Below are 17766 nucleotides of genomic sequence, written 5' to 3'. Positions count from 1 at the left end.
GTTGTTGTCTTTTGGAATCAGATTACTAACTTCTGAGTTTGTTCATCAAAGTTTGGTGTGAAAGGTTGTTAATTGTAACACACCTTTGAACGTAATTTAATTCCTAGTACTTAAATTTAACTTTTAGTTTAACAGCTTTCACAAGCGAACAAGAGAAATGAACCCACTTTTAAGCATAACACATACCAACCAGTGGGATGTGAACCAGTGAAAGAAATGTGTCCCACTTGTTGATGTATTAAACCAGTGATCCCTTAGTTTTCAGTTTATTTACGCGACGTCTGTAGCGTCCCTTGGCGATGCTAGTAGAAAGATTCCTCGGGACATATACAGCTTATTCATCCTCCTATTGATGTACGGCGGCTCCTATCCGCTGACCATACAGGGCTGCCGCATAGGGAGAGTAATACTGCCCGAACGCGGCTGCTGGGTTAAAGGCGGCAGCCGCTGCCGCCGCAGCATTGTACGGGGAACCGGGAAGTCCCGCAGGCATGGCCCCGGGTTTAACATACGGATGGTAGCGAGCAGCAGACAGGGGGCTCAGGGGTGGATTAGGATAGCCCCGGTGATGATGGTGCAGCGAGGATGGCGGAAATATTCCGCTTAGAGGCATGAGTTGTTGCTGTAGGGCTAGTGCGGCCGGATCGGACAGGTTGGCCGTATGAGTACGTAGATGGGAGAGCAACTCATCCGTTGTATTGCACCGTTTACCGCAATACGAATCACCCACCACCCAGTTGCACATGTACGGACGGCTGGCGGCACCGCCACTACCCGATGATTGGGAGGCTGCCGTGTTAACCGCAACCGTCGCCGATGACGGTGGAGGATACCCTGGGTAGCCAGCGGGTGGCATAGAACTGAGTGCCATGGCCATGTACTTCTGATGTTCACACTGCGTGCAACCTGCCGGACACTGGCTTCCCATCATGATTTGGTGATTATGAGCCGAAAACTGACATCCAGTACAGTAGGGGTCTTTGCAGATCGGAACCAGCGTTTCACCACCCGAAGGGGTTTTAACGCGGGTATAGCCGAGGTAAGGATTGGTACTAGCAGCCGCAGCAGCTGCCGCCGCGCCAGAATAGCCAGCCGCTGCTAGCATGGCTGCATGGTGGTGGTTGAACGCGCCAGCGAAAGGTGGCCTGAAGGCTGGATTTGCGTGATCGATTCCCGACGGACTTGGCAGTCCAGCTGCACTAATCCCGTATGCACTAGGTTTGTACGCGACCGACGGCGTCAATTGGCCCGCGTGTTCCTTATGCAGTGCCATCATTCCCGCAGATGGGCTGGTGGATGTGATGGGAACACCACTGCCACCATTCATTCTATCACGATCACTCGGTGTTCCTGCGGAAGATGCTCTTCTGTTTGCATCAGGCGTAGTACAATTGTTTCCACTATGATCAATCATGCACACACCACTGCCACTGTCATTGCTCTTCACACTAACGCTGCCACCGCTGCGACCAGACATCGGGGACTCAGCACTTCCACGAGGCGAAAGGGCTCGGCTTTCTTTTCGGCCCCCTTCACCATGGTTATTATTATTATTATTATTATTGATTTGGCTCACACTGTTGTTGTTCAACACATCACTTCCACTACTCATCTTGGACAAGGGCCGATCATCGGCGGCCGCCGATTTACTAAGGTTCACTTTAGTTGTTAGCACATTCATTTCGTACGGTTTGAAGGCGAGTTTGATCTCTGGAGAAGCATCGGATTTCTCTAATTTGGCCGATGGTGATCCGGACATGGATGTGTTGGAGGTCGGATCGACATGAGACGAAGCCGACGAGTTACTGCCGGAAGACGACGTGCTGCTGCTGCTGCTGTTGTTCGAGGATGTTGATTTCTTGCCCTTTTCCGATGGCGAAACTAGTGACTTGACGGTAATATTTCCTGGGTCGGCACCGATCTGACTACATGTTTGTGCCAGCAACGCCAGAGGACTTTTCTTCGCGTCCAACTGTATACATTAAAGCAATAAAGAAAATAGGAATTAGTATGATGGTGTGGTTTTTGTACTTAAAGCAAAACCATTCAATTTACGAAAATAATATTTCCACAATGTTGTTCAGAATGATTAATGTAACATGCTATATTTACAACGAATCGAATATTTACTCTACCGCACCTACACGGCCTCCTTATTATTCTCATTCATCTAACTTAGTCAAGATGAGCTAAAATAACTAGCAGTTACTTAACAAATGACATGTATGATGCAGAACAAGAACTTCTGCGTTTGTCCTCACCGTTGTTGGAAGCGGAGAAAGGTAGTCCGGCTGTAGATATTGGTTGTTTCCTACTTGTAACATTGCGGTGCCTTCAAGTACCACCATTTGAGCTAGCGGGAAGGATGAAATTGCACGAAACGGGATAAACCAGCGATCTAAGTGTGCACACGCACACACCGTTTAAATATATTACTATTTACATTCATGGAACACGTAGAACGGGAGTTTTAGATTTCTTCCTTCAGTTTTCCAACGTGCCGTCGGTAAGTTCCGCTCACAATTTTCTCGCTACTTGCGACACTGTTCAATTTGTAATTGCACTGCACCAAATCATGCACTTCAATGTACATCACATTTTATTTTCAGCAATTATCATGTTTTATTAAGCCAACATCACGTACTTCCAATATCAGCCGCTTGCACACGAACGAAGAAAATACATGATAGCACAGCACCTCACACCTCTAGCACATTAAATTGCTCGGCTAGCTGGGGTTGCATTTTCGAAGACGATAGTTTCGTCTGTTCTTTCTTCTTCACACTATACACGAAATCAGTAATGATGTCAACCATTACCGTCTATTAAACTATTACAGACGATCCCATGGACCGATGAAAAGTATCCACTTAGAACGGCACACATTTACATTACTCAATAAGGTAGGTAGGGTAGGCAGTGCACAGGAATTCCACTTTCCACGGGAGAACTAAACCACGGCATACACACACAAATGATTATGAAATTTTAATTATTTTTAATTTATTTGAGAGCTTCATATATTCATTTTCAGTATTACACAAAGCGATGCGCTGTTGATAATCCACAGTATATGTTCGACACCAAAGCGGGGACGTGGTCACTCGCGTTCCCGAACACTGCAGCTCCTTTGGGCTTGAAAGTTCAACTCTTACTGGGAACCAGCTGCGAGCAATGGCCTCGAATTGGTCAGATACACAACCTGGGTGACTGTGTGTGTGAAGGGGAAATTTTCATAATGGTTTCCGCAGTGATGAATGACTAGCTTCAACCAATCACTGCTTGTATGTAGCAACCTCCATGGTATTGCAGTGTTCACACACACAGTGTAAGTTTCTTTCGAAAGGGAAGGAGAGTGCATTAGCAAACGCTTTTTCATCCTCGCACACGCTTGCTCCCGGAGCGGGAGAGTATCCGAACTGCTCGATTTTCTCTGCTCCGGGATCCCGTGGCATCAGAGTGTGTGAGGTGTGTAAGCTGTCAAACCTACACACACCAGTTGAACGAAGATCTTTAGAGTACCGTGCGGCGTTGACAGAAACACGACGGTTGTATCTCGGACCGTCGGAGCAATAAAGAGATTATTTTGAACAGTTAAATAGCATCAACCCAGCAGCCGCAACGCAGCGGGCAGAATAAAAAGTAGAAATACAACTCATGGAAAGTAAACAAAAGTGAGCAATATTCTGAGAAACCACTTAACACGTCAAGCATAAATTTGAACAAAGCCCACCGAAGCCGCGCATAGCATACGCTGTGCGCTGTAGGGGAAGGGTCAAACAAAACGATCGTCGACCGTTTCTTGGCGGATCGTGACGATCGTAGGTAGTAAAATCCTAGCCTAGCTAGTTGACTCACGTACACATCTAAGTTGGACATAAATAAATGGCAACGAGACTTGCGTTCTTACATGCGCGTTTCGTTCATGCGCTTCGTCTCGTTCCGCACAACGGAGGCAGTGTTGTAAAAAAACTAAACCTTGTTAAGACCTTTTTCCGCCGCGTCGTTTTGTGGCTAGTTTATTATATTTATTTTTTCCTCTGTCGCGTTACAAACTCTCCATTAGCCATCGTAGCATAGAGTGCATGCGAGACGGATGATGCTGTGAACACGTCTGACTATAAAAAAAAACTCATCGATGCACTCGGACAGATAACTTGTTACACAAGAAATGAGGCTGTCTTTTTATTTGACAGATTTTGCGACGCACATTATTGCGCGTACCGCACAGGGCGCAAGTCCCTCAAAAGGTGCCGACTATTTGAAAGATATCTTACATTCTTATTCGGCTTATGCGTTGTATGAGATTAGTGAGTGACGTGTGATAAGGTACTTTTATGTTTTAAGCACTTTATCATTAAATAGTTACATATAAAATTTTACATCTTATCCCTAAGCTAATCTTATTACATAACTTATCAAACACTTTCTGTCTTTACTATCTGTAATTATCAAAATGTATCAATCGCGTTTTTCCACAACACGATATTACTGTATTTTTAAATACAAAAGTTTATTTTTATTTGAACATTTGTTTCGTAAAAATCGGTGTATACTTCAATGAATTTGTGTGACAAACATTATTTAACATTAATTGGACCACACATATTTGTATGCTGAACCCTCTGAGGTGCTTATATCTTACCACCACTGATTTCGAATATCGGCACTGTCCTTCAGATTTTGTTCCATCCTATAGGAAAAGAAGAAAAAATAAAATGGCAATAATTTATAGTAATGGCTCTTTATCTCGTTGGCAATAAAGATCTACAACATAAACGAGCAGAAAAGCATCGAAGGGATGACAAGAAACACATTTCGGAAAATTTATTGAGTGTTACAGGGGTTGATCCTAGGGGTATAAGGAAGCATATTCATTCCTTCTAGCTTCATTACTGTTAACTCTAGTCTGTTAACTTACAACCAACCAACGCAACCTTACTTGTCTTCGAATTGAACATTTTAACATTTAAACACACCGTTACTTCCAATTTATTAATTAAGTTTACTTCGTTTCGTTCGAATGTTTATAACAGGTACATACTTTCCAAACACAAGTATTGGGTCAAAGTATAGTATCTAAGGCGTTGGTTCGTACAAATTAATAAAGCTACTAAGTTAGTCTACGAATACTAGTTCAATTAGTAGGTTTACTTCGTGGTATTAGGTTGCTTCAGTTTTACAAAACGTGCATTGTTATAAGAAAGTGTAAATTATTTATCAAATAAACACTTCCAATATTGGAGGGTGTATGAGGGGCAGAAAGATGGTACATTTAACTGACTTGGCCATTGTACATAAAGAAAAACATGCTAAGTCGCGGTCGCTTAGACCCCCACAACGTGTTCTCAACTTCGCAAGATGAGTAACCACTTCTGCTGCCTATGTTCCTTCTTAGCCTTTCTGTTGAGCCGTCGAGCACCGTATTGACACTTATTCTCGTTGCTGCTGCCCTGGCCAGACCTTTTATTGAAGGAAGAATAAAAAGGCCGTGGGGGCTTCAAGTGATAGAAGCGCACTGATGAAAGATTACATGCTCGCTGTGAATGGAATACCGCAGACTGGAGTGGAAAATAACACGATTTTGACAGCAAAATTACACTCGATTCCGGCTGTCGGACATGCAGCTCAGATTCAGATAGATTGAGTAGAGGGTTCGCCGACGACGAGTTGATTTTTCAACAGATTATTTTCCTTACACTCCTCTACTGGTTCTGCTCGATTGTATTGTTGGCTTTACTTGTTCTCCGATTCAAGAAGTCATTTTTCACTACACTAGGGAATACAACAAAATTATTAGTGAGTTTATATAGATTATCTACTACATATTTTAGCTTTTTTATGTATGGAGTTCTGTGTACACTGAAAACTCGACCAATACTAAACCGTCGCTTCTGAAACTTTTCACACATCAAGTTTAAGTACTACAGATGTGGTTGAAGGTTTGTTTGATCACTATTTTATGATAAAATCATCTAAATTTTACAATTTAAACTCAGTTTTACTAACACAAACAAAACAAGCATGTAAACAAATATCAAGATGTATCCAACATAGTTACCCTAAGGTTTATACATTACGGGGAAATTGATGAATTATCAAACATTTTAAATTTGTCGTTATTGTAGCTATTATATTCAAACATATCTTTCAAGTATTAGTTAAAACCCTAATCCTTTTCTCAATCCCTTCGTCACCGAGCAACGCCGGGGCGTCAAGCTAGTATGCAAAATATTTGAAACGATTTTGATGTTATTCTACTGAGCAAAGATTTAATAAATTACATTGGGGGTCCGCGACAGCCGAGCGGTAGCGCCGATTAGAAAATCGACCCATGAGCGCTGGGGCTCACCACCTCGACGGCATGGGTTCGAAACCCAACCGAAACCGGACCTCTCTTGAAAAATTTTTGCAAGCCCTTTACAGGTAGACATGACCAACAAGATCGTTACGCCAAGAAGAAGAAGAAGAAGAAGAAGAAGGTATATATTTTAACGTAATTCTTTCATTAATGTTATAGAGCACACCGTTGATTTGTCATATGAAGAATGTTGGTCTTAAGTCGAAAATTTCAATATATAATTTTTATAAAAACAAAATATCGTTTGTTTCAGGTTGTTTTCTCAGTGAATTTCAAATGTAGAAGCGCCAAACTCACTCAGGGTGCATAAAATACGTAGCTAAACAAATAACATGCATTACTACGTCAAAATTCAACAAAAAAATTTCGCCGGGTTTGCGCCCCAATGTGAAGTGGGGTCCACACTACAGCGCGACGTCCCGTCACAAAACGCGACGTCGCCTGACAGGCGGCAGAACTCTATACAAAAAAAGTGTCGCACAACTCGCGCTAGTGTAGAAACAGCGAAAAACGCGACGTCGCGCTAGCTCTTGTCAAATGTCAATTCGAAACGAAAACAAGCCGACAGCTGGACAAAACGTAAACAAACCAAACAAACCAAACCAAACCAACAAACGCGAACAAAACGAGCAATATTCTCCACGAAACATCGGATTTTTCGTTGTACTACTTACTGTACTACTACTGCCTTCACAAATGTAATTCAGTTATCAAACTCCGTTTTAATTGATATTTTTACTAAAGTTTTTTCGGGTGCCGAAACGTAAACAAACTGCACTCTACAAGTAGGAGATGACGGAGAAATATATACCTCCTACGGTGGGGCAAAATATCGTCGATATTTGTTTTAGGTGGTTTTCTCAGTAAATTTCTAATGTAGAAGCCCCAAACTCACTCAGGGTGCATAAAATATGTAGCTAAACAAGTATCATTCATTACTACGTCCAAATTCAACAAAATTTTTGGGCCGATTTTGCGCTCCAATTTAATACATATTTCCACACACTCCCCTACCTCTGTCCCGCTTTGCTTGCGCGATTGCTCTGCCGAAACTGGGCTACTTTTGAAACGGGACGTCGCGCTGCAGTGTGGACCCCGAGTGACTCTCAATCGATAGATCATGGGAAAGATTCTGGAACATTTGTTATATTGTTGTAAAAATATCGCTTTACAAATTCGGTTCGTACAAATTAACAAAGCTACTAAGTTAGTCTACGAATACTAGTTCAATTAGTAGGTTTACTTCGTGGTATTAGGTTGCTTCAGTTTTACAAAACGTGCATTGTTATAAGAAAGTGTAAATTATTTACCAAATAAACACTTCCAATATTGGAGGTTTACCTTTACTTGGTCTACCCAAACTCTAAATGTTTTTGACAATCTGGTTGAAACTACTGGATATACACTAAATAAATAACTATAAATAATAACGCAGTAACTACACTATTGCATTGCACTACTGCACAATAACTTTTATTTAGGAACAAAAAATACTTATATGTTATCAATAACTATCGCAAACACTCCGGTATTTTATCATATGTTAAGTGTGAATGCATATTAAGATGCATAAAATGCTGCTTGTACTCGCCTAGCAAGACATTAACGTTATAAATACAGTCAGACCATGTCACCTAAACCTTGAGGACCATAAACAAAACCCAGATTCTTTGTGTATTTCACAGTCGACCCCTGTAGTACACTTTCCCATCGTCGTAATATTTTACTTCCTTGTCACTGCAGGGGTAATTATTTTATAAATTAATGTCAGTCGAGGCGGAATGAACGCGCAATGAAACACTGCCTTGAAAAAAGGTTCAAAGAGCGGCACATAAATCTAGCGTTGCGTCTAAATCAGCACGGAAAGCAAAACAATCTTTCGCCCACGGGGGAAGCCGTAATGTGGCTGTCTTGTGCTTTGGATTACAGAAAACGATAAAGAGAATTGTATCCTATCGCGGCAGGAATGTGATTAAAATTAAGATTAGCAAATGAAAATTATAATGGGTCATAGACAAAATGTGTCATGTTTGTCTTCCAAGCCACTGTGAATACGATATCATTTGGGAAAGCCAAAGATTCTAAGGAGCAATATGGGCTGAAAACAATACCGGTGTGACAAGACTTTTCCCAAGGGTCAAGCGTGTAGTGAGTTTTTAGATGTTTTTCTAAAGAGTAGAACAGGTAGCGGATGTATTCAGTGATGTTGGTGCGACGTAAAAACCTGCTAAAGCAACTTATTTTTCATCGGTTCTACAGTTTCGCTGCTAAGGTGAAGGTAAGATTATTGCTTGGCGTTGGTAACGAATGAAGTTGTTGAAGCTTAAATTTATTATTTTGAACAGTTTCATTTATTCATTCACATCTGTAGACTTTTTAGACATTGACTTTCGACTTCTTTCAATAGATTGTGTGTCTCATTTTACAATGCAACGGAATAACAATTAATATAACATGTTTTTATAACGAGGAAAGTGATAAAATTACTGTGATACAAGCTAAAAACCGGAATTATTCAGTTCAATTTTAAAGCTAAGTTTCAATCTGCAATCAACGTCAGCATTTCTGGTGAATTTTTCACCTCAACGAACTTTGTGAACAATTGAAGTTTTTAAGTATAATTTCTTATCATAAGACTTCTTTGTAGGTAATTGTATCATAAGTACCTCATTGACAATTAGTAAATTACTTTACTTGAGTGATTTATCAAACTGCCTGTATCGTTCACTAAACTAAATTTTAATTTAAGCTCCTTTTTTTAATAGGTTGATTCGTTAATAGTGCTATTAATTCATTTCAATTTTCCTAAACCAATGCAAACAGCAAGTGATTTCATAAAGACAACTCCGAACGAAAAGTATCCGAGCGTTGTCATGAATGTCATAATTCAACTTAAGAATGATTTTGAGAAATTTAAACTCATGCAAAGGAAGAAGTTGTGAGTTATTCGTTAACATATAGATTCAGATGCCTTAGCCTTCAAAAATTCGAGAAAAAACAACAAACCGACATTTCATCGATGTCATATGCACACCCAACCAAGGCGCAAAATCACGATAAATTGCCAAGTGGCGTGTCGTGATGCTACGAAAGATATGACTGGCAGCAGCACAACCAGAAGCAGCGGTAAAGTGACGTGAAACCTAGCTACGAGACATGGTGCGAAGGACACGGAGAAGGACAGGCGAAGGAAAGTCGTTCATCTAAACTGTCAACGGCATCTCGAAGTCGAGGGTAAAGGGTGCTGGTGAGAGCTGGTTGTGAAATGGTCTGAAGTGCCAGAAAGAGATGTAAGTGCTGCAAGCAACCCAACTCAACGCATAATTGATCACTGGTGTCGAGGCAGTGAACAGGCAACATTTAGTCACGTGACGGCACACTATATTCCAACCATTAATTTTCGCTCCTGTCCTATACTTTGACCAGCAACTGTAACTGAGGTAACAGGGTTTCAGGAATGGCATGAAATGGAATGATCTTTGTGATGCATTGCCAAGTATCACCATTACCAACTCATTATCCAACATGCCATTTTGCTTCGTTAATGCAGCTTAGAGTTTCACGCAACTGTTAGCAATTTCAGAGCCCCAGACACATACATTTATGAATTGTACATCCGGTCACCCTTCATCATTTTATAAAATCAAATCTAGTTACATCTAACCATTTTTCATGTCTATGAATTGCGTTTTCACATGAGTGTGATATTGCTAACTTCTCAATTTATGCGGATCAAGATAGAATAACATTGTCTATTCTGGGAGACTTAGTGAAAATTTTATATTTATATTTGTCTTTACTGCACAACATTTTTACCGTTGTTGTCAAAAAAATTTAATTTTCGTTTTAGCATACATTCTGCATACCGGAATTTCTATGCAAAAATAAATTATGGGGATTGATATAGTTTGTATAATTTTATCACTAATATTCTTCTGGGGGTGCCCATGGCGAAGCGGTAGCGCAAGGAGACACCACGCCACAAGTGTAGGATTGATTATCAAGTCTGGCACCTTCCGGTATTACGAACGGCTGACGAAGCGAACAGAAGCGCCAGAAGCGGATCAATCAGTTTGGGGGCCCTAAGCGGTTTGATTAATCGGGACATTTCATATAGTCAAAAAAATAGACTTCATGCTTTTCAATAAGCATAAATTCTGCTCATCTTTCCGTTATCATCCATAACTTCGTTACATATCTTATGGCAAACATTAAATTGGGCAAATAATCTAAAATATATAATCAAAATCATCAACAATATAATGAGATAGGAAACTTTCCTTTCACACTATTTGCATGTTTTAGGAAATCAGATATTAAAACTTCATTATTTAAATATAATCACTCTGAATTAAGCAATCTGAAGAAGTTAATAAAATTCCTTTCGTTATGTTAATTATGGCCTAAACCAACCATACCTATTGAACACTAATTTTAATATTTTTTTAATAAATGTCATGTTTTTCTTTTTTTAAGTAAATACAAATGCAGTTTACTGTTACCAGATGTCAAGTGTGCAAATACCGAATGATTATTTCATTTTTAAAGGCCAGGGTTTTTTAAATCGCTCTCAAATTAATGAATCAATTCAATTCAATTTGAACAACGGTGAGAAAAACAATTTAAAAGGGTAACATAGCAGACTTCTGCTGGCGGCCGGTAAATTGAGAACATTTTAAGTCAAACGGAAATATTGGATGGAAAAAAGATTGATGAAATATCCTGCCAAGGCTTTAGGTGAAAATTAACAATGGTTAAGTAATATCAAAGTACATCTATAATAACTTTGATCACAGTATGTATACCACTGCGAGATTTTTAAAACCCGGTAGTTACCTTTGCAGTCTGGGGTTTTGACGGGCCCCCAGTGGCGGCTCAGTCCGCTCATAGCTAGATCCGCCTCTGCTGATCACCGATCTATAAAAACTCTTACATACATACATTTTCATTTTCATTGCAATACATGCCCGCCAACCTATTTCCTCCGGCCCGTAAGAAAATTTTAGTGGTTCATATAAAAAACCCACCTCAATTTTTATCGGATTTGTCAGGTTTGTTTTCTTGCCAAAACTGAAGATTAAAATTGTTCAACGAGGTGTTCCTGTTATATGTTGGGATCCAAAATCAAATTTTTAACAAACACAAGTATGAAAAAGTTTTAAAAAGTTTAATGCTAAAATTTCAAATATTTTATCTTTTACCACTTTTTATATAACTTTACTATTTAGAAAGATGATACTCCATTAAAAACATTACTAATTTGAACATATTCAGTCATAGTTTAAGGTATCCGGCCCGCGGTTTCAGTTTCCTTTGAATCATCCGGCCCTTTAGGGCAATGTACGCCGACTCCCTGTGTAAAACAATGTTGTCGTCGACAACTTGTCGTCAACTTGCGGTGATACTTCACACATGAGCAATGCCAAGGCAAGCATTTTTGACAGAAAAACAGAGGATGTCAAGTATTGCTTTGGTATTACCTTGGCAGGTATTACCTTGCTCATGTCTGCAAGAGCTTTAATATACCGTCTTTCGGTCACAGATACTCTCTTCATAGATAGGCCTTGTCCCACTATGGGAGATCGTGCCACATACAAAAAAAAGTTCTTCTTGGCGTAACGACCGTGTTTGGTCAAGCCCTTTAAAGGGTTACTTTCTCCCCTTTCTATACGTAGATAGTCAAACTTCTAGTACAGGGGAGGGTCCGGGTTTCGGTTGGGATTCGAACCCACGCCGCCGAGGTGGTGAGCTCCAAAAAAGCTCATGGGCCGATTTTCTAACCGGGCCGGCAGTCGCGAACCCCACATCTGGCAATGGTAAAATTGTAGTCGGTTTTTCCTTTTTCCGATTCATTTGGATCAGGGGTAAATTTCTCAAATATCCTTTTGCTCTAAGACTACAATTTTGTTAACCTAGGTTAAAGATATCCTAACCCAAAACCATGCATCCTAGTTGAAAATAATTTATTTTGACAATAAATACAAAGAATATCTATTTGCGATATTCCCCAGAAAAAAGAGCAAAATTTTGTTGGTGCTAATAAATCACGCCACAAGCGGTCGGTTAACCGTCGTACAATACAAGGCAGGTGCTGCAAGGACAATTCGTAAATGATAGATTTACAAGCACAGTTGCAAACACAAAAAGAAAACCATGAAAAAAATTGAAACAGAAGAAAGGTACAAAAGAGTGTGAGAGATAAACAGACAGTGTCCGAAGAAAAAAATGAAGGTAAGAGAGGAAGGCAGGTAAGAGAAGAAAAAAAAAGAGATATTAGCGACAGAGGCATAAAGAGAATTTGAACTGTTCAGGAATCTTCCATGCTAATATGTTCTACTCAGCTTGCTCCATAAAGTAATTAAGGTTTAAGCAAAATTAGTACAGGAAGCAAGTGGTTACTATGTTGTTACTTAAACAGTCTGTGTACTTGGTGATCAGATCATTTTCGGACGAAAATTTAAAAATTATAGCTTTCTTAAAGTTTTTTCGTCATTACTTCTCTAAGCAGATAGAAGTTAGAAACATAGAAGTCTACAAGCTTTGTTGATTGAAAGAAGCTGTAAAAAAAGAAGAGTGAAATAAACAGTCACCTGTAGTCGATTGAGAAAACCACACCAACTATTCTCGCCTCCTGATTGCTGACTGTCACCTGCTTGTTATGAACCGGAAACACCCTGTCTGTCATTACTATAACGCTGTGGCGTGATGTGTGGCTGCAACGTGAGTGGATAAGCTGTGGTATGTGTTACAGAGAATTTCTGACCTAATCTTCATGGTCGTCGCTCAGAGAAATCGATTATTTAAGAATAATTGAGAGAAACAAATAAATAATTTGGGAATCAACAGTTAACCAAAACGTGATCCCACGGAGCTCGAACCATCCATGGTGGCGAAACGCTATAAATTGATTGTATATCTTTAGTTTATATCTTATTTATAGAAATCTGAGTTTGGCTCTTGATTTATGATATAAAGTATAATCAATATAAAAATAGTTTTTATTCTTATTCTTCTTATATTATATTATTCGTACCTTCTTAACTTATTGTTCAGCGACTGTTTCATATCAATAATCTGAAACCTTTAATAAATGTTTAAACAAAAACAAGATTTGGCGTTCTAAAGATGATGCAATATTCTGTAGGAATCTTACTTAAGAACCCTGCCATGGCGCATTGTTGAACAACTGAAACTGAAATAGCCACTGTGGAACAGGCGGCTTCTTGCTTTTGCTGAGCTTGGAAACCGACGTGTGCAATAACTGAAGAAACGTGACTTGAATTTGTGCCACGAAAGAAATGTGTCTGCCGTTTTCATTCGTCACATGTCAAATAAGATGAATGACTGACAGGTTCAAGAATGATTTGATAGATTTTTTCCTCTTCTTGTACACAATAAGCCGATTAACGAACGATTTCTTTCGCTCCCGTATCCTGTCAGAGATGCCGAAAGAAGAATGAAGTATTTAAACTTTAAGACTGCTGTGTAAAAAAACAGACCAAAGTAAACCGCCATTGATATCGTAGACTGGCTTCGTCGACTTCGGTGATGGAGTATTCAATGTTGATTGAAGAGATGCTCTCTAAAGAAGAGTTAACCGAGCGTTCAAAGAAATGCCGCATCGATCCCGTCCGAAAAAAGAGAGATGCTTGTGGTATGCACGGTGTTTCTGGTTTTAAATTTTGTATGTGGTATAACCCTAAGCATTTCCTTTTGTTTAAACTTGAATGTGTTGGTAAACGCACAGTAGCTTAACGACAAAATTATTCTCGAATCGACAAATCGAGTCTAAAAAGAATCGTTAACCTTATAAACAAGTAGTTTTGGTAGTTTGGTAGCAATATTCTTTGATATATTATTATTGTTTAAGCAATTTGTACGACAATTTCAGACTTCCTTTAACCATACTCACATTACATACAAATTTCCTTTTGTGCTACAAAGAAGTGTGTAATGGTAATTGAATACTAAGTAAGTAACCTTAAACTTACTATAAATATTATATTAGAATCTCTTCTTCTTGGTGTAACGACCATCTTGATCATGCCTGAACATGAAGGGCTCACATGAGTCCTCTCGTACAGGGGAGGGTCCAGTCTCGGTTGGGATTCGAACCCACGCCTAGCCTTGGTGAGCCTCGGCGCTCGTGGGCCGACTTTCTAACCGGCACTACCGCTCGGCTGTCGCGGACCCCTATTATATACGCATATTTTATATTTTTATTACCGAATCTATCTTGATATTATTGAACAACAAGCATTTATTAACAGTATCGTTTTCCCCAACAAGTGAGTGTGTGCCGTTAAGTAAAAAACAATGAAAAATCCTTCAGCAATTCATTTAAGTAGAACCGTGGATACTCTGCAGCTTCTCAGCATTTGTCAACACAGGTCTTTTAAGTTTACCCTTTACAGAGAATAACAAGGCAAGCGGCAGCTTAAAAATATCCCCAGAAGGAAGACATACATCATATGACAAATGCTCTCTGCTACTTCACCTTTCTTCACTGGTCCCAGCTCAACACAGTCAACACCAACGGCAGTAACAAGCAAAACATGAAACCGAGACCAAAACGACCCGAACTGAGCCGCATCTGTGCCAACCCTCCTCTGCCAGAATCCAAACTGCTATATCTCCTTACGATCATCGGTTCGTTTCTGAGATGAATGATAGATAACTGGGAAAAGAGAGATGGTAACATGAAAGAGTACAGAATACTGTTGATGCCAACTTGTATGCGGTTAAGGGAAGGCTCACTAAAGCTAACGAATCGCACAAGGCGGACAGATTGAGAGAGTTGCAGGGAGAAACTGTAAATTGTCACATAAATCAATGTAAATTATTTCAATGGCTGTTTTCTCTCAACAGATTCATAAATAATTTCACTAAATTCATTTTATTTGACACTCACTGTGCCTGTGTGTGATGGTCTCGGTCGTGTTTCATTTGTGTATGTGTAGCTTTTCCGAATTCCGGTAGTCGGCTTGCCTTTGATACTATCTATAGGACCAAGCATGCGGATCAAAGGCGACTTGTCCCAGAGCAAAAGATATGAGAAAATTTAATACAGCCGTCCGCGTTAAATTGTGTGGTAGCGTATTAAGCAAAGTTCCGATTAATTTCAAACTAAGTTTTTGAAACATAACAGTTTTATAAATCAACCTTACACTTCTATCTTTAAAATTAAATTTAAAAATTTATATTTATTTACATTATAAAAGTGTTTATGATTGATCCCAATTATTCAATTAGTTTATCTACTTACACTGCTTAGTTATTAGTGCTTACATTTACTATAGACACAATATTATTAAGCATGAGTTAGAACTTGTGAGCTTATCATATTTTGAGTTGATGAAGCATGAGTTAGAACTAGTGAGGTTATGATTTATTTTAAATCTACTTCATTTTGCTTCAGCAATGATCTTACAATAATCAATTTTCTTGATTTAAAATAAGAAACTGATGTGGTGTTATCTTGGAATGATTGCTATGAAAAAACAAAGTATAATATAAATATTTGTTGTGCCGGGTATCACTTGTCTTAAAGTCGGTGTTTTGGTGTCAGGAAAAGTATTTTTAGCATTAGAATAATACATTCTCCGGATTTGATACCTATCCCAGATGATTTATGCTGTTTGTAAAATCGATACATCCACTCAAATAGACTAGTGATGGTAGTCTAGAATTTCAGGAGCGAAATAAGTTATTTCACGGTCCCTATTCATGCCCCGTTGTCCGTTCTGTAGCAGTTTTCACATTTTTTCAACAGACACCAATTATTTATCTGATCTCTAGAAAAGAATATATGTGTTTGTGCTATACATTATTATTTGTGCTATCAATTATCAAACATAAGTCCAAAGCGTAGACTCAAATGGTTTCAATGATTCATTTTTTACAATAACATGATCAATGCACTTTAATACGTTGCGCATGTCGAGCTGGAATGTTTCAACAAACGCAAACAATGACTCACCTATATTAGGATTAAGCATTGCTGAGGCTATTTAAATAAATAAATAAATAAATAAATAAATAAATAAATAAATAAATAAATAAATAAATAAATAAATAAATAAATAAATAAATAAATAAATAAATAAATAAATAAATAAATAAATAAATAAATAAATAAATAAATAAATAAATAAATAAATAAATAAATAAATAAATAAATAAATATTGCATGGCGAAAGCAACTTGGTAAGCTTGATATTTACCAATAGTGAACCAATCACAAACTCTCTTATACCAGGCATTGTTATCTTCAACAATTCCGTTATTTCATATAAAATCTTCAACGATTTTTATTCAAATTGAGACAAATTACATTGACAAATAGTTATTGTATGAAAAGTTTAATTGTGGCTTAAACTACTGGCCGGTCTACGGAGCTTCATCCGGCTCCCGGTTGCTCGCTATGTGGATCCAATTGCGTTTCCTGGCTGTCTAATGGTCGATACAGCGACCCATTTCAAGTTAATTAATTTCTAAATGTTCTTTATCTTTCCATACATGTTGATACAGGCTGGCCCCGGTTTTCGTCACCAAACGGGACTTTGACAGCGACGAAAACCGAGGCTAGCGGACTAAAGTTCTTACGTTTATAATACCTACTCAAGACTTGAATGACACAAAACTAACTTTGGTTGTGTACATTCTTCTCGTCTGAATTTTCAGTGGTTGATATGATGGTGTTTTTCAAAGTTTGTGTGTTTTGCCATCAAATCAATGGCTATGAATCGTATTGTACTCCGTTTTACTTCCTGGGTTTCCACGCCGTATAGATTTACAATACAGCGTTTTACATCTGACCTAGCAACCGCGGCAGTGTATGTAGAACATCAAGAATGATAGCCTACTGTAGAGTATTTGATGTTGAATCGCAAAACCCACAAGTGGCAACACAAACGGGTAAGTAGAAAAATCATCACTTTCTAGGATCTACCAGAATGAAAGTTGTCTCATGGATGTTTGAAGTAGAGACGACCAGTTGAAAGGTACAGGATAAGGTAGGCTATGATCGCTTTTTCGCATCAGAAAACGAGCGCGAATCACAACAATCCTCGCAAAAAGATGTCCCACATACTGCCAGTACAGTCGGTATCCGACTTGGGGGGGGGGTAATGGGGACCAGAAAAATCCGCGTATCTCGAATTTCCGCGTATCTCGCATATTGCTTGACACATAGCTTATACTAGGAGTTACGAGATCGGGTTCTTGTGTACATGTAACATAGAATATAATAAAATACTTTGTCCGTTAATATGAATGCAATGCTGACGTATTCGATTAAAATAAATTGCAATAAACGAAATAAAAAGCGTAGGTTATGAAAATGTGTAATTTACATACTTACAGCGTTTTACAGCTCACCTAGCAACCGGGGCAGTGTATGTAGA

At 38.9% G+C, this 17766-nt stretch overlaps 1 protein-coding gene across 1 annotated transcript; it reads right to left on the bottom strand.

The window, feature by feature from the left end:
• Positions 1-220: 220 nt before the first annotated feature.
• On the bottom strand, positions 221-2773 carry LOC131286091 (zinc finger protein Noc). Its single transcript, XM_058314961.1, has 2 exons — positions 2262-2773; positions 221-1972 (listed from the first exon to the last, which is right to left on the bottom strand). The coding sequence occupies exons 1-2, from the start codon at positions 2346-2348 to the stop codon at positions 347-349; spliced, it is 1713 nt and encodes a 570-aa protein (XP_058170944.1). The 5' UTR covers positions 2349-2773; the 3' UTR covers positions 221-346.
• Positions 2774-17766: the final 14993 nt, after the last annotated feature.

This window comes from Anopheles ziemanni, chromosome 2, assembly GCF_943734765.1.
Source record: "Anopheles ziemanni chromosome 2, idAnoZiCoDA_A2_x.2, whole genome shotgun sequence".
Lineage (NCBI taxonomy): Eukaryota > Metazoa > Arthropoda > Insecta > Diptera > Culicidae > Anopheles > Anopheles ziemanni.
The sequence above is the reverse complement of the archived record's forward strand: the minus strand, read 5'-3'. Positions and strand labels throughout refer to the sequence as shown.

Coding starts and splice junctions, on each gene's coding strand:
- LOC131286091 (XM_058314961.1), bottom strand. CDS start 2,348: ATGGTGGTACTTGAAGGCACCGCAATGTTACAAGTAGGAAACAACCAA. Junction 1,973..2,261: donor TTTCTCCGCTTCCAACAACG/GTGAGGACAAAC, acceptor TAATGTATACAG/TTGGACGCGAAGAAAAGTCC.